Genomic DNA, 24538 nt, shown 5'->3' on the forward strand with positions numbered 1-24538 from the left:
ATCACAATCATCAGTTATCTGTTTTCATTAAAAAAGAAGAAAACATTCTACTGAATTTTTGCATTTTCAAAAGTAGATATACACACCACCAAGGGATATGTCTAACTTATGCCCATTCTATATTGAACTTGGTATTAGAGGAGCACTCGGAATTTCTCAAACCCCTGAAAAGCCTGCTTTAGGAATTCATCTAGATTTCACATCTGTGAGTATTTTATTAAACAGAACTAGATCTATTACTCTGAATTATCGGAGTTGTTCTGAGCCAGTTCAGGGGTTTCATGCATCCATCGTTTATACTGGTGTCACTTTTTAGAAATTATATTTGCCAGGCAAGCACACCTCTCAATCTTTGTAAGGAGTTTGACCAGCATGTTTCCTTCAGCTCTCCTTCCTTCCTGAAATACAGCGTTAACAGCTGTCAGAATTCATGGACATCCACAGAAACGTCTTAAACATCTACGTAACATTAAGATGTTGTGCAATTTCTGTACAATAGTATCTTCTTCAAAAGTTCAAGGGAAGTTTTCCACAGAAGACTGCAGTTTTTGGGCTGGTCAGGCAGAATATTATGTTGGATGAGAAAAATAGGACCAGGACTTGCACTACAGGCAAGAAAGGCCTTAATGTAGGTAACGTAGCTAACGGCTGGATTCCAGAATGGAATAAGAGCACTGTAGCCAAAGGGCAATAGCTTCAATTTTACTCTCTTATCTAACATGCACAAGTTCATACATTGGACCAGGAAGAGTCTTCCTTTAAATTACATTTGCAAACCACTGCCCATAGGTTTATAACATAAAATGTGTCAGTAAGGTTGATCTGTTCTGAAAGCAATCACCACTTTCTTGCACCTTCTACAAAACGCTGAGAAGTCTTGGAGAGGTTAAGAGAAAAACCATCTCATTCCAGTTGTAGACAAGAGGTCTACAAAAGATTCAAATGTTCAAAGTCTGGTACAGATCCATTCTTTTCATCCACTACATGTATTTAGTATGCATAAAGAGAGCAAGTCTAACATTTATGTTACTTAATGTCATTTCTTTGGGAAGTCTGCAGTGAAACATCCCCAGCCCACCAGAAGTACCGGACCATACCAGCACAAGCTGCATCTCTTCTCCCAGAACTCCCAAAAGCTCAATGACTCCACCTATAAAACAGCTCTTTACTTTGGTCCCACTGAGAAGGATTCTCTATTTTTAACCTTCCTAAGTTTTTAGGTATTTATCTTTTTTTAAATCACGGAAAAGAGATCAGAAGTTCCTTAATTAATTTTAATATCATCCAAGGAAGCCAAAATAATTCAGGTATTACTTGCAAATGTTCAATTTATCAAGTCACACAATGAATTTTATTAACACTGTTTAATTGCTGCAAAAATACAAATATCTATAATGTAACCATTAATGAAATGAAAAAAAAAAAAGATCTCTCAGGAAAACAGTCAGAATTATTTTGTCCATTTTACTGAATTTGGAAGATAGCTTTACCTTAACTTGATTCCAGAACAGATATGGGAAACATAAGAGACACCTATCGTATATCTATCAAAAATTTCTAAAACTGATTATAGCTTACTTCAATTAAATGGAGAACAAAGATTGCAAAAAATAAATTTTCAGCACGTGAAATAGGGTACAGCCTGGCATTTACGTACATTTGAGTTTTAAATACTGGCTGCCTAACATTCTTAAGTATAACAATTTCAATTGATGGTATTTGGACAGCGAATCAAGGGGTTTTCAGTCTACAAAACAATCTCACATGGCTTCTGACAAAGTGCATCACATGCATTTTGCACAGAAAGCATACTTAATGTAGTAAAACACAAATAGAAACTACATATAGTTATTCTTTGGGGGTTTCATAATGAAAAGGTTTTTTTTTTTTTTTTTTCCAAACTTGCTAGTATAGTCCACTTTAAACACAAGTTATTACAATGTGGTTTTACTATTATTAATCCTCCAAGGCACTATATAATATGTAGATAATGAAAGATTAGCACGAATGAACTTTATTTTAAAAAGCATTTGCCATTGATGATTCAGTATGATGACTCATACTAATGCTCATATCACTGACAAATCATTTTTTTTTCTTCCATGTGCAAACATATTTACTAACACCAAAGATCTCGACTTACCAAGCTTCCCTTAAGATAAAGTTAATAGATGCACATGCACAGGAAAAGCTGCATGCAGAACAATTGAAGGTAAGCTGTTCAGCAATGGATTTTTGGAAAATTGGCATGTACCTATTGTCATATAGAGGGGAAACAGATAGTTTAGTGCCTGTAGAAGTGACTAGCAGCAACAGTCCAAATAGGTCTTCCATTTATTCATCAAGGAAGGGGGACTATCCCTGTCAGAGCAAAAGGAAAAGCGGGCTTGAGGAATCTGGAAATGAAAGAGCGCCGAAGAGGCCCAGTTGCAGACATGCTATTCTTGTCTCTTCTGCCCATTTCCAAGTGGCATTCATAATTCTGCTCTCAGTTACCTCTTACAGGGTTTAAAAAAAAAAAACAAAAACAAAAAACACAAAAGTAACTACTCATAACCTTTTAATTTTTCCTCTACCATTACGTATCAGAAATGAGTGAACAGCCTTTTTGCTTTGAGTCCTTTAAGATTTCTTCTTGGATTTCTTTTGGCTGTGATTTGATGTTCTACCTTAGGAATAACTGGCTTTTGGCTGTAGAGCTTTTTCTTTACACTTCAATCTTTATCCTAAAACTCAAATTTAATGAGGCCTCAAATGTTAACAGGCTTAAATAATAATTTAAAAAACCTTAAAGTGGTTATAAAATGTAGGGAGTTAGGTCAGTTATCTTTTGATAAGTGTTTAAAAAGTGCAAAATATGTAAGGAAGTTTGATTTCCTTTTATTTGGTTACATTTTCCACATCTCATCTTTCTAGCAAGTGCTACAGTTCAGTGGATTATCAGGAGGTGTGTTAGCTTTTAATTAGAGACACCTGGTATATAATTAAGATACCAATGACTGAAATTGTTCTTTAATTTTCCCACTCTTCAAATAAATCTACTGACCAAAAATTCTCAAATCCTTCTTCTCCTTGGACATTCTAAGTTAAAATAAATAAAAAGAAGTGACAAACAACTGCATATCTCTAACATGAGCTTATTCTCATACTTCAAGTCTGCATCTATAATAGCTCTTTTCAATCTTCAGACCTACCCATAAATTTTAATGGAAGAGAATACTCCCACATAGCTAGTTTAAATCTACTGACAATAAGCTTGTTTTCCTTAGTTATCTTTCATGCACACCCCCAGAAGTCATGAAAAAAATAACCAAAATGGTAGTATTTTACTAGCTTTTCCCAATCTTTCAAAATGAAAAACATAAGATCCAGATATGCTGGACCTTAACTCCAGCAGTGGCCAGAGTTAACAATTAGGAAAAGACTATAAAGGAACAAATCAAGTCTAAAGTGGCATCTTCTGTGGTATTCCTGCCTACAGAAATCAAATTAAGGACTTTAAGCACTGAAGAACAAAACCACACCATCAATGTTTAATAGACAATAGGTCTGCTCCCGACTACTGCCCTTTTAAAATCCTTTACGCATTTTTTTTCACATCACTTAACAGTGAGTTCCAAAATCTGTGTGTTCTGTAAAACAAAACAGAAACAAAAAACTTACTGCTTTAAAAAAGCAACTTAAAACCACAAGAACTAGCAGTGCTTGAAAGAATTTTGAGGTAGAAAAAGAAAACAAGTCACTCCACACTTACCTTCTCTAAACCATTATGATTTACTTCCTCAACTCTTCTTTCCTCTACTTACTCTTCCCCCTCCACCCCCCAAGCTGAAGAGTAAAGTTTCACAAAGTGGTTCAAGACAAACAGCTCCCCACTGCTGAAGGGAGGTCTGCTTGCTGCCTCTCTGCCACCATTGATGCTCAGAAGATCCCTCCATGAGCCAGTTCAGTCCACCAAACCAGCAGGACATACACACAGCAATACAAAAAAGCTAACAGTCTTTCCTCTATGTTGAGCAAATAGACAAATTCGGCAAAAGATCTGACTAACACCAGAACAGGGAAGGGACAAGGGGGAGGGAAATGAGGCCTCCCAATTTAGGATGGCACTGATTTCTCAAGGGACTTCACTCCTAGCCCATTCAGGGTGCAGTTTTGCAAGTGGCTTAGACTGTTCTAACTCCTGGCTGCTGCTGAAAGAGCCCCAAATTCCCCTCCCTTCTCATTCCCCAAAGAACTGATACGTGTTCCTATCCTATCCCTTGGGTATCAACCCCAGAGTCATCTCCTGTAGTTGCATCGTTAGCAGTAGCAACCAAACCTGTCTCTCTCTGATCAGTGGATCACAGCAAGGCCATACAGTTTATCTGAAGGTTAACTACTGAACAAGTCCGCAAAGGCAGGGCAATAGACACCACAACAGGGGACCTGCTTTAGTGTTGTTTCATCTGTTAGACAAGAATGAGTTTTGGAATGAAGGGTGAAATTTAGGACATCTGTATTAGGCAAACAAAAAAGTTCCACCTTTCTGAGCCTCAGTCATAGGCAGAATCTAATAGTGGATGCCAAGAATAAAAATAGTGCAAGAACAGCGCAAGCAAAAACTAATACTCTTGGGTATGTGTTTCCCTATCCTCCAGCAATATCCAAAACAGACTTTACCTGAGCTAGAATGCTACCTATGTGCTTAAGCTACTAAATAAAGACTACTCTCTAGCATCAGAAAAACCATATTGGAAAGACTTCCCTGGCTGGACTGAGCAATCTCAGTAGAACTTTGAGGAAGAACTTGTATTTATGATGGGAAAAGACAGAAAACCAAAAAAAAAAAAAAAAAGGGGAATTTCTCAATTTTGCTATTGAATAGTTTCACTATTGAAAGAACATGCATCTCTTCAAAATGTGCATTAACCATGGTATATTACCATATACCATGGATCTAACCTAAACAAACAGAAAATCCAAAGCTGACAGCATGTATTGTCTAGATAATGAAATATCTACGTTGACTTAGTTCAAACCTAAAAATCAGTAATAATATAAAACTGCGTAGAGTACAGCTTTTTTTTTGATAAGTTTAGTTGTAGTATGATAAGAGTCTGTGTATTACTATTATGCACAATTATACTATAAATAATTCAACAATTGCAATAACAGTGGTCCCATGCTAATCATCACCTACAGAGCTTAAAATATCAGGTCCTAAATTTGCAAATTACTGGTGTACGTTCTTGGTTTCAGTGAGGCTGCATGAGCACATCTCTTGCAGAACAAGGGCCTAAGACAAAAAGTCAAGGAAGGAAGGAGGAAAGAAACACGATATTTGATGCAGTTATCACTAACTGCTGTATTTTCTTAGTCATGAGTAACTTTCCTATTTGGAGAGGATCTTGAGTTATGCCTTCATTTTCTTGATAGTGACAAAGGCATCACGAAAGATAAACTTTCTCTTTTTAAAGTCAAGATGTAGCCACACACAATACAATAAGCATTATTTTTAGCACCTCCTACATCTACAGCTTACAGAGCTGAGTTACCATGACATTTTCAGGTTAACCTTGCATTCATTAGGAATAACTACTGCAAGGACTATGAAAATCAATTATATTTTTAAGTTAGAACATTATTTCAATTTAAGAATGACTTGTTTTTAAACATTTACATCCCTTTTACTAATAAAAAAGGACAATTTATACCATTTTTACTTTAAAACCTTGTTCCTTGAATCTCCTGTACTTCATATTCTGTCCCTGTCTCTCAACACAGTTTTCTTTCTGCTCTTGCAATACATTCCTGCAGATTTTATTAAATCCTTGCCATAGCAACAGCTGAAGTTCCCATTTCCCCCCTGCTGAGAAAGTCAGCTTGGCTACGGTAGGAATGGATGCCAGCAGCCAGCGGGAGTATGGAGGGAGACAAGGGAGCAAGGAATGGAAGAATTCAACAGATCCAACTGGAATGGAAGCTCTTAAGTCACACACTCTTAAAGCAGAAGATGCTGGCTGGGGCTTAGGTGAGACAGGGTTTGCAGAGACACTGCAGGAAGGAACTTGGATGAATTGGGGGCAAAGAAGAAGGGGACTGCAGGAAGAAAACAAAGAACGCCTGGGACAGGCTGGGCAGAGAGCTAGAGAGAAGTAAAAAGTTTTATCAGCCCACCACAAAGAGGCTCTGGAGCAGCAAACACAGAGTAAGAATCAAGACAGAAGAGCATGTGATAGAAGTGGACAGAAACAGGGAGATGGGAAACGCTGAGGAGCAGCAGAAGGTCACTTCTGCAGAAGGAAGGGCAAGAAATGGGGCCTCTGTGGTGGTAACGACTGGGGTTACCACAGATCACCACTTTGTTTTCCCTTCTATAATCCCCCTGTGGCAGTCACCTTCAGTCAAGATCTTTGTTTTGCAGAAAAGACACAGAACCTACTTCACAACCTCCCCCCCCTTTTTTTGCACACTGTTGGAAATACAACAGTCCCAGAAAACTGGGCAGCACAGTGGATTTGTTACAGCAATGATCAAAATTAAACGTAACTCCTGTTATATTACATGCACAGGCAACTCACAATGGATAGGGGTAGAAACGGAATGCAGCTTAAAGAAAATACAGTGGGCCTCCTAAACCTGAATGAGATTTCCACTTATACTATGCATATAACTTAATAACATTTTAACTCAAAGTCAAGCCAGGACAGATTAAGGTTGTTAGTGTAGTTGTAACACATCATCTGTATACAAAATCCTATCATATATTTAATAATTTAGTTTTTCCATAGATCCACCACCTAATTCAGCACACAAAAGTAATTATTTTGAAATATTTTATTCTCATAGTTGAATATGTGGCCCTATGCCATGGGTTAAGAATCCTATGAAAAAAATAGGTACAATAATAAATGAGAGTACAACATTTATGAACAATGCTACCAAACTAGGGTTGCCAAGCAACTGTAACTACAGTATTCCTAGCTTTTGAAGGATTGCTGAAATAATTTATTAAGGTTGCAAAGTCAGTTTTACATATGTACTTGCCCAGATTAAAAAAAAAAAAACCCTCTTTTCTTCTCAAAGAACTATTACACAGCATCACTACTGACACCTATGGTGACAACCTTGGTGTGCCACATCTTTCTGCCAATTAGGATAACAACATCAGTAAATTACTATGGTCAATGTGGACATGCACAAGACAGTTTTGTCAGAGGGGTCAAAGACAACTGTTTACACAAAACCAATGAGATGCCTGAATCATGTGTTTCATTAGAGGCTCAGAGGCTTCCCTTCCCCCCCCCCACTTTTTTAGAAGGGGTGATGGAACTGAGGAGAGAATGCAAAGGAGGCAATGTTCTAAAGGTCTGATTGTTACTTATTTAAATCTGTGAGATACTTCCAAAAAGGAACCAATGTTCAGGGATGCTCAAAAGGTTGTAATGTTAAAAGTACCAGCAGCTACTGTGCTCTTCTGGCAGCTTTGTTTAAGGATGTTTGCAGGTATTGTTTAGTATTTCTGCAATTTAAAAGAAAGCATGCACTGAAAAACACAGAAACATGATCCACTTCAAATAGTTTTGTTTCTGGAGACTACAGTGTCAACTTTCAATTACCCTTAGATGAATTATCTGGATTGCTGACTATGTCACAGATGTTAACTGAGACAGCACTGTGTAAAAGCAGTTGCGCTGTTTTCACAGTCTGTTCACATAAAGCAGTTATGTTGGATAGAGCCTGAGTTAATAAGTCTAAAAGACCTAAGTGGCCTTCATATGCAGGGCCAACTCAGGACTTTCCGTATCTGATCCTGAAGCCAGGAGCACTACAGAAGGTATTTAAGACCTACTGAAGCAGTTCTGGACCACAAAAACCAAGTCTGGCTAGCACTAAACTCAAGTTTACACAAGTCAGCTGCTGACAGCCCTAGACAGCAGCTGCACTATGCCCCTGCACTATGCCCCTGCACTCTGGGAGGGATTATTTAATTTGGGTATTGTGCCAAAGGAACAAAGAGCCATCTTGCATCCAACAGTACATGCAACATATTCACTCTCCTGAATCCCAGTGCTCTTGGATGTGCAGTGCAGACGCATTAAATAGCTCTGTCATGCTGACTCAGTATAGCTGGACATCTCTACAGAACACTCCTCAACACCTGTACAATACAGGATATCCCAGCCCTTCACATTATCTTAGCTAATAAGCAGTTGCATACAATCTTCTAATTATAACTAGAACAAAGAAAGGAGACTTGAGTTTTTTATCCATATACAGATGGTAAGAATCAAAGTTGGTGCCCATGGCTAAAGGGAAACAAGCAAGAAAGTAAATACAATTCATACGGTGGACAGAAGATTGAAAAAAATTGTGATTTATGCCAGAAATCTCACATGTAGGTGTAGTGTTGCCAGTCTGGAGTCCAGCTTTAGACATTTGTGGAAAACACATTTAATGCATGGATATTTCCTTGAGGCTATGAATTTCATCTCTGTCATGCACTATCTACCTCCTTTTAAAGGCTTTCACTTTCAACTGTGAAGTTCCATTATTAACCAAGAAAATTAACTAGTTTTGTGCTTGGATTAGTAAGAGTCATCCTGTATATCATCCTGTATACCAAAAAGGAAGTAATACCTGCATTCTCTGCAATACTTCATAGATCATTTGCACATAATATTTTATCCCAAACTCACCAGTTAAATACTTAAATTAAAAAAAATTGCTACAATTATATTTAAAAAGAAGCTGGCAGTCTTGTTTAACTCTCAGCGCTTTCTGTATTTCAAAACAAATACCACAGTAAAGTTGCTTGGCACTGGGATGATACTTTTATAAAGAGAAAAAACAGTATCAATGTCAGTGCTACAGGCAAAAGAACAGTCTGGGGAAGATTCCATAGTTTTAGAAAGGTGGTTTGAGAAAGGGCTGCTTCACAAGAATCAATACAATCTCCCCATAGATTCATGATGTAAAATTCTATAATCAAGGCTTGTAGATTTGTAATTATGGTATGTCAGCCACATTTAAACAAGAGTGTTAAAAGATTGTTAAAGTTAAACTAACACAATTGCAATGTGAATTGTCTTAGTCTCATTCTAATCTACTGGTGTCACTTTCATTTAATCAGATGGAAACTATGGGCAAATGTCAGTGCTATTTTCACATGCCCCAACTTACTTTGTTCACAGTAGTTTTTAAAACCATTGCCAATCTGAAATGGATACAAGATAGTTTTAAAATGTTTTTTTTTTTTCCTCTCCTCCCTCCTCCCCATCAATTCACTATCTGGCAGGTTGTCTGAGCTTGGATTTACTGAGAGTAAGACTCTTTTGAGATAAGTAAATTACTTATTAGGGCACAGGCCACAAATATAGTAAGCATTATTTCTCATCAGACCTAGTTTTTGTATGATTGGCTAACAAAAGTATGTAATCCCTGAGAGCCTGGCTATCAAATCTATCAAAAAAAAAAAAAGGCAAAAGGTTCTCCCCTCTCCTAGTTCAAGTTTCTTTCATTAACATATAACAGTGTAAGAAACACCAAAATATGCAAATTATCCATGATCTACAGTAGACTCTCTCTTGAGAGGGGTACTCAAGAGAATCTGTGCTATATGGCTAGAAAGAAACACATTAAACAAGAAGCTGCTCATCTTTGTTCTTATTTTGGGAAACAGTGATGAAGTGATGAGTTAGGTGATTAAAAAAAGACAAATGAAAATACCTAGAAGTTAAATATATTGTCCCTATCTTTTTTGATATACTCTTAGCCTGAAAGCTGAAAGAGCTTGAAAACCACTATTACACGCTAAATTCAATGGGCTTTTCCAAACTGCAAATTCAGAAAAAATTAACGCAGATTAACTAAAGTGTTAAGTCAGTGGCCTTATGGCACATTTAATAAGCCTCCATGTGAGTCTTCTCATGTGATGAATGAATGAAGCTACCCTAGCTTTTTGGAGTCCTAAATTACAGCCATATATAGTAGATCTACTCCAAATGAGAGGAAAATTAATAGTAAAACTCCTAAGTTGACTCAAGTCACATGTGCTCCCACTGTAAATAAAATTTTTGAGACTCCATATGCAAAAATGACTTTGGAGATCATTCAACATTTCATAAGTTTCTGACATTTTCTTCTGATTATTGAATTCAGAAATAACATTGGAGTGAAAATATGTTATTTTTCTCTTCAATGATAAGATTGCAGTTAAAACAAACCTGAAATGACCACTGTGATTACCTGTGCATGGAGTTCTTGGTTTATTTTGGGTACTGTTTCAAGGCCTCAGGGGAAGAGAGATAGGAGGAATATAGCATTTTTCCAGTGGCCACAACTACTTCTGTGAGAGATTCGCAAACCAAGAGGTCTGCGTTTATGAGGGTTAGGTGTTCAGTAAAAGGATGAAGACCAGCAAGAGTACAGAACTAGGCTTCTTTTGGGGGGGGGGGGGGGGGGGAGAGAGACAGGACAGGGCCATGCCTCTTCTCATGCTGCATGCAATTGTCACAGACCCAGGAACAACTGCTGCTGCTACCAATACCTAGGCAGGCTAGGTCTGGAAGTGCTCCATGTGTTACACACACTTAGGCCATAACTAGGACTATGTGCAAGATCTATTATTTCTAATAAAATATTAATTAAACAATGTGTAAAATATTTAATCTCAGGACTATATTGCTGAAATAAAAATGAAATTTTAAGAGAGCTGCAGGATTGCAGAAAGAGAAACAGGAAAGTTAACTTCAGGTTTGTTTGTTCTTCCACAATAACTATCCAAGCACACGATCTCCTCCCACATGAAGCATAAGATCACATATTCTCCTTCTTTTAAAGTAATAAGTTAACTCTACTTACAGTATGCTAGCTGCTTCACAGTAACTGTAGACGTGCATATTGTTACCACACAACCACAAGCTAAGTTTGCCCCTTAGCTTATTCATGCAGCCATTCTCCAAAAGCAAATCTAAATCCTGCCTGCTGCACTTATGTCCCTTCCCCAAGTGTTTTCATCGCCTTCTTTGTACTAGCCCTGGCACGTATGCAGTTGCGTGGTAAGATGGTTCAGTCAGGCCTCATCCTTCAAAACAACTCTTTTTTTCTGATTTAGGTTATTTTTCAGTGGATTGGTTCCCTGAAATATATAGGTTTGTGGCCGCCTAAGTCCTTATCTGGGCACAAGGGAGGAAGCTGTAGCACAGCAGCTCAGGTTCACCTTACGCCACCATGGAAGAGCTCCAAGTCTCCTATAACAAACTGTTAAGCTATTCAAAAACTACTGATTCTGCAAGCAACCTCAAGGTGTTATTTGAGATTCATTTAGGCAGCAATGGAACAGCACTACAGAGCTGAAAGCATTCAGTCATACTATAATTTAAAAAACTTAAATGAAATACTAAATGAGTCAGTGTGAACAAGAGATGTGGTCTCACTAGAGTCAGGGTTCCTACTCTACCAGCCAAGAAATTACAGTCAGCAGCACTCAAAAATTTTAAGTAGGATATATAAAAATGTAGCTTGAAAGAACCTGTCATGCTTGTCTTATCAACCAAATTGTAATCCAGTTACATGCACAATTTGGGCATGAAAACTCCAGCAGTGTTGTCAGAGGGCATGGTGTCACTCCATGCACTTCCACATCCTCCCCCTTCTTGCTACTGGATCTCTGGGGCAAAGTAGACTAGAATATAAAGGAAATTTCTGGTTTTCTCCCTCAGAGATCACAGGCTAGAAGATGCAATTATTTCACCTCAGAGGAACGCCCACCTATGCCGTAGTCCAAAAAACATTGTAGCCTTTTTAACTCATTAAACATTGTGTCGCCATTGCTTTTAAGAGGTCCCAGGCTTTGTGTTAAGCTAACAGTGTAGGTTACACTGAACAGTCAGGTTTTGCCTGGACTTGTCTTGGCCAGCCTACAGCTTTCTTTTAGCTTGTTTAACTGTAAACACTATTATTTAATGACCAGGTAACAACTACCTGCTTTATTTAAGCTTTTGCTCAGCTTTGCACAGTTGTGTAGTGTAACACTATTATATTAATTTGTTATTAATCGGTAACTATTTTATGCAGCATGAGCTATTGCTGACTCACAATAAAAAAGCAGCATAAAGGAGCACAGGGATGATAGCAGAGGCCTTGAAAACACAGGCACAAGATGATGCTGAAATGACCCAGTGCTACATACAACCCACCAGTGGTCAGCTACCGGTTATCAGAGGAATGCAGCCTTGAGAGACGGGCAAAACCAGTGTCAGGATACAAACAACCACTCCACATATGTAGAGCACACCATAAATTCAGATAAAATGTGGAACTATCAACCAGTGCAGAAAAAGCAAGATGTGGAATGTGTTAAGAAGCACAAAAAGTCATTCCAAGTAGACTCAGAGATGGAAGAGACCATCAACATCATACTCCTCTGAGCAAAGGATGTGGGATCCTGATGACTTACTTAAATCGCTCCCCACCAATACTGAAGACAGAGTCCCGAGGACCCAGAGGTGGGTGCAGTGAAAGGGTGAGCATAAAACCAGAGAAAGGATATTTTTAGAAACAAATTAGAAACATTAGAAAGTCTGTATTTATTAACTGTATATCCTTTGAACTGTGTTAGTATCATTGTAACTGGACCAATATCGAGTGTAACAAGCTTGTGGGAATTTAAGCAACCTACTCTGCAACTTGTATGCAACAAATTTGTAACAACATCAAAAAAGGATTCATGGATTTCCATGTATCAGGCAACAGGAGAGGCAAACTAAGGAATAAAGTTGTTCAACTGTTCAAGCGTAGGACAGGGAAGTAACACTACTAAGTTCTGTTCTCAGCAAGTCACCTAACCCTCTCAGACTCACTTAAACTGAGAAGCAACAAAATTAAATCTCAAGCTAATCTCAGGGCTACAAGCATTAACGACTGTGGCATAAAGACATCAGGTTAGCCCCACATGCAGGTATCTTCCCTACAGAACCACGCTTGGATCATTACAACACTGCCAGGTCCAAGGGGGTAAAACCACATGGTACAAAATTCACCATGGGATCATACAGGCACGCATCAGCCCTGATTGAGGTCTCCACACAATGGTCCATTACCTAGTGTTTCCCAGACTATAAACATGAGGAAAAAGCATTGTGCAGGTAACTGTTGTGGTAATTTATTACTTAACAGGGATCATCTGAAGTGCTATTGCACTTAATAGTGCACAGTTCTCATTAAAACTATCAAGCAGTGGCAATAAGCCAGACTACAGGCACCTCTACAAACTACTACAGTAAATTGTGTTTTGTTAGACACAATAGTTTTCTCAGAAGTATCTATACACAAACTTTGGGTTTGGGTATCAAAAAGAACATATGGACTGAGAAAACATTAACTTAAATAATTCTAGTTTTCGTGCACTTCAGAGTACTTTCACTATAAACACTGACACAAAACACAATCCACTTACAAATGCAAAGATGTTTACAGTGTTCCTGTTCAGTGAAGCCAGTAAGCATAATGCAAGTTAATAAAACGGATGCAAAGCAGAAGACAGTCACTAAGCCACTACATCAAACTTCACTAAAGTTTCCTGGCTTAAAAATAAATACATGTTCACATACAGGTTTATGATTTGCACACAATGTACAGTAACAGAACACAGGAGCTTAGAATTGTATAATCAATTTCTTGTTTGCAGCAATACTTGAAAACTGCTCCCCATTCTGAGTCTAGGAACTCAATATGTCTTTACCTAGCATAAACATAATGATAAAACCTGTATCCATTTTATTTTTCCATTCTTGAAGTTTAGTCTTCCAAACATAATCAGATATTAGAAAGTATGCCTATTACTGCCAGCAGTCTCTGACTAACTGAAATTAAACAAGTCATAATACAAAGTTGATTGTATGGAACAGGACTATTTAGCATCCTGGTCTGGCACTAATAATAATACTAGTTCCCATCTGTGCCTGAGTCAGTGCAGTCTTTGCAGGACCTTGACTTAATAAGCCTCACTATGAACAAATTATCTAACATCAAAGTCCAGCGCCTCTAGTAAGAGGGATTTGTATGGATAAACTGAAACTGTTCTTAAAAAAGAAGATTATGTTAAAGTTAGATCAAAAGGAGACTCAGGTATTAAATTTATCAGTTTTGCAGTGCGCATGCTAGAATGACAAATACCCTACTCATCGTTTTTGGAGCTACATACAGTTCTTCTATGTTTTGGTTAAATATCCAAGTCTTCCCGGATCCATGCTTCCCGGAGAAGCATTCAGCAAGACCGATCCGTACGCTAACAGGGTAGCTTGACTCCCCGTGGCCCTCAAAGCCACCGAGAGAACAGAAACCCCACTCAGCGGCGGTTGCGAGGGAAGACGCCCCTTTTCTGCTGACCGTGAGCTACGAGGCGAGTCCCGGAGCCGTCGCCGAAGTTCCGCCGCGGACGCCCTGCGGCACATCCCGGCCCTGAGCCGCGCCGCGGCTGCCCCACAGCCAAACGCCCCAGCACAACAACCCCAACCCCAACCCCAACCCCGGCCCCGGCCCCGGCCCGCAGCACGGCGCCTCCGCCTGGCGCGGCGCAGCGCGGCCCGCCCAGCCCCGAGGGACCCCGCCGCGCTCGCCGAGGGCCCCTCGGAGACAGCGGGCAAATGCGGGGCCGGCCCAGCCGCCCGCCCGTCCGCCTGCCCCACCCCAACGGCTCCCAACGGCCAAGGTGCGCGCGTGCCTGCGGGGCGGGGAAGGAGGAAAGCAGACGACGGCGGCCCCCTCCCGCGCACTCACCGCCTCACGACGCCGGTCTTGATCTTGATCTGCCTCAAGCGCGGGTCGGCCATGGCGGGGCTGCCGGGGGGGCGCGAGGCGGCAGAGCGGCGCGGCCGGGCCCCAACGGCGCGGGGGCAGGGCACCGAGCAGACGGCGCACCGCCGCGACTGCGCAGCACGGTCCGGACCGGCCCGTGCGCATGCGTCGCGCCGCCGCCCCGGCCTGGGCGGCACCACTCGCGGGAGGGGGGAGGGCGGAGGGACTCCGCACGTCCCCCCTCCCTCCCCGCCCAGTGGAGCCGCCCGGGCTGCAGGGTAGTGCCGTCCCCATGGCAACCCCCCCCCCCACCCCGGACCAGGCCCAGGCCCAGGCCCAGGCCCAGGCCGGCCCCGCGCGGGCCCCCGCGCCCCGCCGCGCGGCTGCTGCCGGCCCCCGGGGCGCGGGGCGGGTGGCGGTGCCCTCCTGGGCCGGGCAGGCCCTCGCGCAGGTGCCGGGGGTGGCTCGTTTCGCCTCCCCGCTGTCCCTGGCTGTGTAAAACACGCGCTTTGAATGTGCTGTGTGGCCGAAGAGCTTCTCGTTTCTCAGAAAAATCGGGAAAACACCCTCTCCGATGGTGGTGGGGGGGTGGTTGAAGGTTCCTGTTTTTAACAATGATACGGTGTTCCTTCATGAGCTGGAAACTTCGCCTCTTGCTCCCCTTGAAATAATTTTATACATTCTGAACAGCAATACGCTTAGATATACACAGAGGTCTGGTTGGAAGTGATAAGTTGGTGGCCTACTCCCGAAAACAGCACGTCACGTTTTAGTAGTTCTTTGGGTTTCTAAAGCCGTGTACGGCCCCTGGTAGAAGTCGCTCGTCCCCCCAGGCCTGGGTGGCGTGGGCAAAGTGCCCCCTTGGCCGCCCGGGGTGGGGGGGTTTCGGCAGAAAGGCAAGGAAAGCTGCTGACCGCCGCACAGCCGGGCTGCGACGGAGCCTCGAGGGCTACAGGACATTTACACTTCTGGTTATTCTTCCAGATTATGCGGCTCTCAGACACCGGCTTCCCCACCTGGCGCCTCTTCTGCCCCCCCGTCGGGAGAGAAGCTCGCCCTTCCTTCCTTCGCTTCGTGCGTCTCCCGACGCGACGGGGGGTCACAAAAACGCAGCCTTTAAAACATATTTATCTGACTAATTTGTCCTCAGTGATTCCTGATGCTTTGCCAAATGTAATTCGCCTAATCATTTCTTCCTAAGTGCACACGCAACAAGGATTGAATCCGCTGTTAGGTTTTGCTCCAAATTTGAGATGAGGTAGTTCTATGTAACACAGAACAAAAGGAGTTATCCCCAGGTTAAAATGAATGAAAAGGAAACTTGAGTCCTGGTAGCTTCAGTCCTCGTCTTGCAATCAAATGGTGTTTCATCGTTTAAGGGCTTTTTTACTTCCAGCTTGTAATTAGCTCATGCTAACCATTTAAGGGGTCAAATGCTAGAAAGAATGCTTGGGGAGCGTGTCTGAAGGAACTGCCACTGAATGAGAATTTAAGTAAATAAAAAAGATAAAAGTAGCTCCAACGATATAAGGTCTGAAGTTCTGTACAGGCCTTTTGTTTTTCACATCCATCCTCTTCTTTGTTAGTTGCTTGTACGCATTTTTGACGTGGTTAGTTATCAACACCTCTTAAAAATAGGATGGTTGTGAGGGAGGATATTATATTCCTTTAGGCAAGGTGCCAGTCATATGTCAGTAGCCAGCAGCAGTATGCGTGTAGCTGAAAGCATCAGGCCCAATTCAGATATGGTACAAGGTGGTGCAGGATCATTCAAAACAATGGCTTTGTTTCTTATAGGAGAAGTTGAGTTTGACCTGTGTTACAAATCTTAGCAAATGTCCCCAAAGACTCACAGGCAGGGCCAACCCAAGCACAGTCTTGACTGAGCAGGAGGAGCTCTTGAGGAAACTTGACTGGTTAAATTCAGCAGTGGCATTAGCCGGGACTAAAGCTGTACTCTGTGAGCAATATTCATGCCCTCTACTTTAGATGGTCCCTAATTAGCAGCCTGGCCTCCCCACAGAGCCAATGGAAACTGGTAGTCTCCTGCCCTAAGTGCTCTGAACCACCCTCTGGAGGATCCTGTATTTCTTCATTGTCTCTGCAGAGAGACTCAGTTCTTAAAGCCAACAGGTTGAATAACCCCATGAATAATTGCGATCTAGATTCAAGAATATGTATGTATTATTTATTAGGTATGCAAACCTGACGTCACCTGTGCAAGTAGGAGGACAAGGGGTAAGAGGACAAGGGAGAGCAACGTGGGTGGGTATAAGACAAAAAGTGTCCGGTTTCCTAGTCCAACAGAAACCCATATCATATTCATTCTACTTTGGAAAGTTACCTCAAGTTATGCTGAGGCTGAAACTGTTCTCTGAACAGTTCCAAAGCAGTGTGATTTCTGCTTATGTTACATACCCTTTTGAAATGCAAACTGGTACAAGGCAAACTGCATTACCTCTTTGCCCCACACATCAATGATTTTTTTCCAAAACAGTCTTCTATGACATTTCTATATTTGACGGATTTGCTCAATAAGCCAGAAGTGCAACAGCAAATATAAGCAGCAAAAATAAAAATCACCTAGAAGTTGTAGTATTAAGAAAACTAATTCATTTTTTTAATGCTACAGATGTTTCAATTCTAGCCCTGAAGAATTGCTAACATCACTGCCAGCATTCAAAGACTCAGCTGTTGAACTGTAGAAATATAAGACAATTATTTTCTTAGAAGAGAGCTAATCCAGACAACTTAACTGATGGCAATATAACAAATCTGAGGTCAGATTTAAACATATATGAAGATGAAGTGAAAAGTGTTATTGGTAGATGCTGAAATATATTGTAAAATGTGTCTAAAAGCATGATTTTTTTATTAATAAGTGTTGTTGTTAGTATCAAAAATGATAAAATAACACTTTAAAAAGATAAAGATAATGATTTGATTTATAAGCATCAGATCCTGATGTCTGGATATCCAGAAAAAGTACATATAATGCTTTCCAAAGTAGTCACTCCTTTTTTAATTAAGAAGGTTTTTTTTTTTTTTTCCAGAACTACTTTTAAATAATTTCTAGCCTAGTTGTAGTTCAGTTGTAGCTACATTTCCACATAAATTATTGGGATTGCATCAGAGATGGATATGCTCCATTATGAAGACTGGGAACCCTATTGCACCTGTTGCATGGTAAAGAAATTGTAGAATCTTTCTGAATTTTGTCAGCATTCTGTTTTTTGTTGGATCTGGTTGAACATTTGTCACAAATTCTATTAGACCTAAGTCATTATGTATACACTGTTGCATAAAGGTGGGTTCCTAATGATCATTTAGTGGTGCTCTGGCTATGCTGACAAATGGAGCAAGTTGTTCTGCACACAGGAACCTCATACATATCTTTCCATATTCTCCTGTATTCTCCCGCCCAGCATCTCAAATGTAAAGCTGCAGCTGCTGTGAATAAGACTCCCTTCCCTCCAGCCAGGGTCATTATCTCATCTAGTCCTCTCAATTTTTGTCTGGCTCTACAGAAGGAAAGCTTCCAATGTGGTTTGTGACGTGTTTTGCCAAAATTTACCTGAGCAGATGCAATTGTACCTACTGATATACTAATCCTTCTGTTGGAAAAGTCCAGCTAAATCTTATTTATTTCTTCCCCAGACACAAGCACGGGCAATGCTTACTGCCTACACTTATTTCATTTAAGCACAAAGGACCAGAAGGAGGTAATCCACCTGATGAGCTCCGTTCTGTACACACAAACACTCTGCAGCGGATGCTGGATCGGAAGTGTTCGCCCCACACCGCGTACACACCCACAGGAGCATGCCAGGCTGCACAGCACTTCCTGCGACTCACAGCAACTCTGCTAAAGGCCAGCTAAAGGACTTCATGCCACAGATGTACTTCTCTGCAGGAAGAAAGTAGCTGGATTCAAAGCCACTGCATTATACCCAAGCTCCTTTGGTATGGGAAATTCCCAGTTAATATATCTCTCCGTTAAAAAAAGATTACCCTTAAGAGACATGCATTTCTAAGCTGTGCATATAGCAAGTCTCTTTAATGCTGTATTTTCATCTTATCCTTTTCTTAAAGGAAAAAAGCTGCCCTTAAAAGCTGCCACCTGACTGCTTACAGTAGCCTTTGGAAGTATGGCTTTGCAAATTCATGTTGTTCCACTGGTGTGCAATATGGGAGCTCCTGAAATACCAGGGCTGGTTTTGTGTTGCAGTGGAGCCAGTCTGTATTGTACCATTCGTCCGTTTGGCCTACAGAGTCGACACGTGCGGTGCTGGAGGATTCAGTCCAGCCGAAATCATTTATCAGCTGGTGTAGTTCAGATTAGACCTCTAGTATGCCACTTCCACCTCTGCTGCTGAAGTCAGAGATACCTTGCAGAAGGAGGTGCAGACACGTCTACAATCCACTAGACCCTGGTGATAGTTTCCATCTCATTGTCCATTACCAGCTTGTTTAAACAGCCTGAAAAAGCCATGGCCACTGTTGTGCCAAATGTTTACTTGTTTCAGCTGTGACTGAGAGCATTACTTTAATAAGTAAATGATGAGTTAGCTTTTACACTATTTTGTTTATTCACCAAAACCATCTGTGCAGTTTGAAAATCATTTCATTTTCATTTATGATAAAACAAGAATGTGGAAATTATTTAGCCTTCAAAATTTATCTTTTTCTGTAGGAAAAGCAAATTTCATACAGCCTCCCTAAAGGGTAATAGATAAATAAGATTAAATTTTTGAATGAAGGTTAGTAGTGTCTTTAATTTTTGGATAGATGCAATAAATAAAATTAACCCCTGTACAGCTGGCCAGCACACAGCTATATACCATTTAAATGCATACAGATGAATTTCCCTGGTTGTGAATGTATAATACAGTACAATTATTCCTTGCAGTATAGCTCTCTCAACCCCCTTTCTTATCAGGTGACCCGGCTGGCCAAAATGATCTTCCAAAAATATCCCGGAAAATTGCTTAAGTAGTTGTTTAGCACCGAATGCAAACAAATGATAGAGCTTATTAGCACGTAGCCAGGGGACAGGACAAAAGTAAAACGCATTGCTGCTGCAGAGTTTGCGAGATGCTTCCCGAACGCGGTGACTCCATCCGGCGCCACGTTTGGTTGCAGGAAGGTGGGGAGCGGAGGAACGGTTTCCCGGGCCCAGCCGGGAAAGAGTCGGGGCCAGGCTCTGTATGCACTTGTGACTGCACCAAACACTGCAGGGCTAGACTCTGGTTTCATCTGTACTTTTGAGAATAAAAAATTAGACCACTGGGATATGGTGGTATAAAATCAGAAGGAAATTCACTCGTCTTCAGCAAAATTGTGTAGACAGGACAATTTATCCTGGGTAGAGAAGGCAGTAATGGTGATTCTTTAGATTTTATACCATAAGGGAGAGCAGGTTGCAGCACAACCCTCTCATACAATTTTAAAGAGGGTTAAACTGTGCCTATAACAAATGCTAAGCCACAATTCAAACCTTCTTAGCTAACTCAAGGCTTCTTTTTAAAGCAGCTTTTCCTAGCCCAGACCAACCATTAGGTGAAGAGCTGGAAGTAGTGAGAGAGAAAGGGATTTATGTGCATGTATCCAAGGGAGAATATATCCCTTTGTGAATGATTTCCATGGGTCCCCTACTTGCAAATGAAGAGATATGTGATATAACAATTCACTGTTCTGACACACATTACAATCATGATGTGCAGTTTTTAATGCATCATGTTACATTAAGCTTAGCCCATGGTCTAACACCATGTAACATAAATTTCTGCAGAGGGAGTAACATAACATGATACTGTCTTTTAAAAGACACACACGATTTTTTCAGATCACCTACCTTTTATCCATGAATGCCCAATCCAAAAATCAAGGTGGCAGACAAAAGTAGACTGAATGAGTATCCACAAACCAGAGTATTTATCTTGTGCAGTTTTGCTCATTGCTACCTGTAGTCAATGACTCCAGTCAATTTTTATGTCGCAATGCATGAGCAAAGTTGATGGACATATTTTTTTTGTCACTCCCAGTTAGATTTTATTCGGGGTCAATCAAGAGAGACCTAACAGCCATTAAGATTATAAAACACACTGAAATTCCTCGCAAGTGTTTATTTCACAATAGGGAGAGGGGTTTTGATGATGAACCTATCACTAACATTATTTTGACTGCTTTATTTTTAGCCTATTTAGGAGATAGTTTCTCTATTTTAATTAACGATCTCTAGTTGAGGAATATTTTTAAAGAAAATTATTGCATAAGTGATTCTCATTGGAGTGAAATAAAATGAATTATTGACTTGACAATAACTGGATATAATAAAATCTCAGTGAAAGATCAAATTCAATTCTGAAGTTTAAGGTATTCACATAATAAAGATGTGAATTTCCAAGATCAATCTCTTTGGAAAAAAAAAAGAGGTAAATTCTATTTTAATTTTTATTTCTGATTTCTCTCTTCCTGAATCATTAGAAAGCTTCAGAGTTTTTGAATATCTTTTTGTACAAATATCTTTAAACCAGTCTTCAATGTGCACTCAATTCTTTGATGATAATATGTGCCATTATCTTTACTTTTAATCTAATCCTTTCCGTGGTATGATACAAAACAAAACAATGTGAAACTCATGGACATCAACTGACATCTGTGTGGGTTTGACTGATCACATGCTTCAGTGCAAAGTTTAAATACCAGTCAAGGGGTTTCCTCCTTTTTTGGCCACATCTGAGAACTGCAATTCTTGCCACAGAATGAACACTCGAGACAGTTATTCTCCAATGAAGAAACAGCCTCCGCCAGTGCTTAGCAGACAGGAACATGCTGGTAGCACACAAAGGTGGAGAACTGCAAAGTAACTGGCACCAGCTAGGCAGATGATGCTAATATCCCTTATGGTGCCACATGTGACGTTCTGAAAGCTTCTCCTGAGTCAGTAAAAAAAGGAAAATAATATCTGTAGATTGTTGCATCGAAAGGAAGTAGTATTTAGAAAGTCTAAGGGGAGAACAAAAAGTATGCGCTTTTAATAGGATAGCAGTCTTGATTGACAAAGATAAATGCATTGCCATTATACACTTTGACACTGTAAAGTATTTGACATGATATCACACTACATTCTGATTAAAAATTTAGCACTGTACAGTATCTATGTGGCACATGTTAAGTAGTTTGGAAATCAGCTTATTTGCAAAAATGCAAAGGTATTGTAAATGGGTAGTTATCATAGTGCGGGAATTTCTGGTGGCTTCTTCAGGAATCTGTTCACTAGGCCCAAGCTATTCGATATATTTATTAATCATCTGAGAGGAAATATAAAATAATCACCAGTATAGCCTGCTGTGGACACAAATGCTCATGACATTGTAAATAATACAAACAGATTAGTTCTATAAGGCAATTTGGATTGCTTGGTAAAATAAACGAATTTGAAGTATATAACTTTAATGCAGGAAAAGTCAGGGTCATACACTTAGGGGCAAAGAATATAGGTCAAACTTGCGGGGCGAAAACCTGCATCTTGGAAAGCAGTAACTCTAAAAAGGATTGATGAGTTTTGGTGGCTAACTAACTGAACACGAGCCCAGCTATAACTCTGTGGCTAACAGAGAGCAAGTATTATCCATGTATGTTGAAACATGTCAACATTAGGTTGAAGTTTTATTATCTAGGAATGCCAAAAGCATGGGGCTCTAACTGGGATTATATGCCCAGTTTTGTAGTCTACAATTTAGAGAGGAAAAAAAAGCTGGAAAGGCTCAGAACAAATCTGCAGAATGGCACAGTACCTGGAGACCCTACCCCATAGAGCAAGACACGAGAAGTTAAGGGTAATTAGTCAGCAGAGAAAAGAGAGGGTTTGGTCAATTTGTAATATACACAGAGAAGCAATTTCTGATAGCAGCAGGTTCGCAACCCAGTCAAAGAGTAAGATACAACAACAGGAAGACAAACTAGACAGTCAGAACAGAGTTAAGGCGCTGTTTCTTTAGTACTGAGCAATTAAGTACTGGAAAAGGATACCTATGGGTATCTATAGCTATCCAAAAGGCTACCTACAGATAGGGGAAAAGGAGAAGCTTAAGTTAAGATTAGATGTCTTTCTTTAAGATACTTTTTAGCTTAAATACAAGTTAAGGCTCAATGCAGAGATTAGCAAGTGAAAACTGCGCAGGGGTCAGGCCAGACAATCTTAATAGTTCCAGCCACCCCCAAAAGCCTGCTAATCCAGACGCACACACCTAAACTGAGGAACTAAGCTCTTTTACTATAGTTTCTCTGGTTTTCTTCCTCCTTCTCTCTTCTTTTTTTGCCTGCTGCCTTTCCTTCGTTCACCACACCCCAGGCCTAATTCTGCAGCAGACTCTGCCGCAGGATCCAAATTCCACTCATTCACACTAAACTGTAAGACTGAAGCCCTATTCCTGGATTATTGTGGGTTTTTTTTTTTTTGGGGGGGGGGGCAGAAGCTGAGAGAGAGAGGTCTAGCTTATTTTCTCTTACAGACACAGTCTTGTGGTGCAGGAGACGCTAGCAATAATTACGATAAAATGTCACACCATAAATGTTAAAGTAATACTGATTTTGTTTAAATTAGCCTAATAAAACTGGTTTAAAGGTGTTTTCATACTTCAATTCTTCAGTGAGGAATTAAAACTTTTCTGATCTTCAGAAATATTATTTATTATTTTTAATATATATAAAGTTTTCAAAGCACATATTGGCACAATCATTCCTAATCCAGCAGAAAATATGAGCATAAGAAGAAACCAGCTCCTTGAAATAATGGATACACTTTAGGAGCAGGTCTCATCTTGCTTAATTTAAGATGCCTCAGGATCAGGTGTCTAGTTTATGCCTATTCCCTGGGCTTCATTTACAGTGAAGACAGACATCTCTGGACGTCAGTTCATGCCATATAGGTTGGGTATGTAAAGCTGGTAGGATGAGTCATCATCTATAAATGACAGAATTTAGATGAGATGGATCCCACAATCAATGCTGAAATCAAAGAGGTAACCCTCCTCCCCACCCAACTCAACTATCTCTTCGTGCTGGGGATGTTCGTAGGCGCTCAAGTTCCCAACATTGACCATGAAGAAAGTTCTGTGTGTGCACAGAAACATCTTAGTGCTGACTATACACAACATATCACAACTATGATTAGTTTAGAAATCTCAGCTAGGCTTTTTGTCTCTACTTCATCTTTGGAGGGATTATTTGCTCTTGTTTCCACTCCACAGCTTAACAGAACCTGCCCTGGGTTTAGAAGAACGTGGGTCAATGCTCACTTTCACCATAGCGGATTTGAGCTCACATCTCCACCTACCGGGAGAGCACCCTTAGCAGGAACATAAGAAATACTTGGCAGGGAAAACACTCTTTTACTTCCCCTGCTTACGCTATGTCATGTGTCCTGTAATAATTACATATGAGGAGTGACGATAAAGCCAAGCGGTTAGGGCAGCTCCCTGCGGGAAAATATTTCTATGCAAAATAGTAAAGCTGCAGCAGGTGGATTAGGGGGGCTCCCATCTCAGAGAGCCCCACTAACCTGGTTGAGCACGCACTGCTGTAGCAGGCCTTCTGCCGCCGAGGAGGAAATTCAAGCTAGGTGAAAGCACTACCACTGACCTCTTGGGAAAAGCAGGTGCACCAACGCATTTAGCTTTTAAATCTAATTCTAAGTCCATTAAGGGGTTCAGGTAGGGCATTCTCAGCATAAGGAAGTAGCTGAAAGTGTGGC

General features: G+C 40.6%; 1 protein-coding gene across 1 annotated transcript in view; it reads right to left on the minus strand.

Moving 5' to 3' along the window:
• LOC138064302 (tubulin-specific chaperone A) overlaps positions 1 to 14956 on the minus strand; it is a 33002-nt gene extending 18046 nt beyond the window's left edge. Inside the window, exon 1 of the mRNA XM_068926131.1 lies at positions 14764 to 14956. Coding sequence (XP_068782232.1) covers positions 14764 to 14816 — 53 coding nt within the window. The 5' untranslated portion in view covers positions 14817 to 14956. The remainder of the gene's footprint in view (positions 1 to 14763) is intronic.
• Between the last annotated feature and the right edge of the window lie 9582 nt (positions 14957 to 24538).

This window comes from Struthio camelus, chromosome W (assembly GCF_040807025.1).
Source record: "Struthio camelus isolate bStrCam1 chromosome W, bStrCam1.hap1, whole genome shotgun sequence".
Lineage (NCBI taxonomy): Eukaryota > Metazoa > Chordata > Aves > Struthioniformes > Struthionidae > Struthio > Struthio camelus.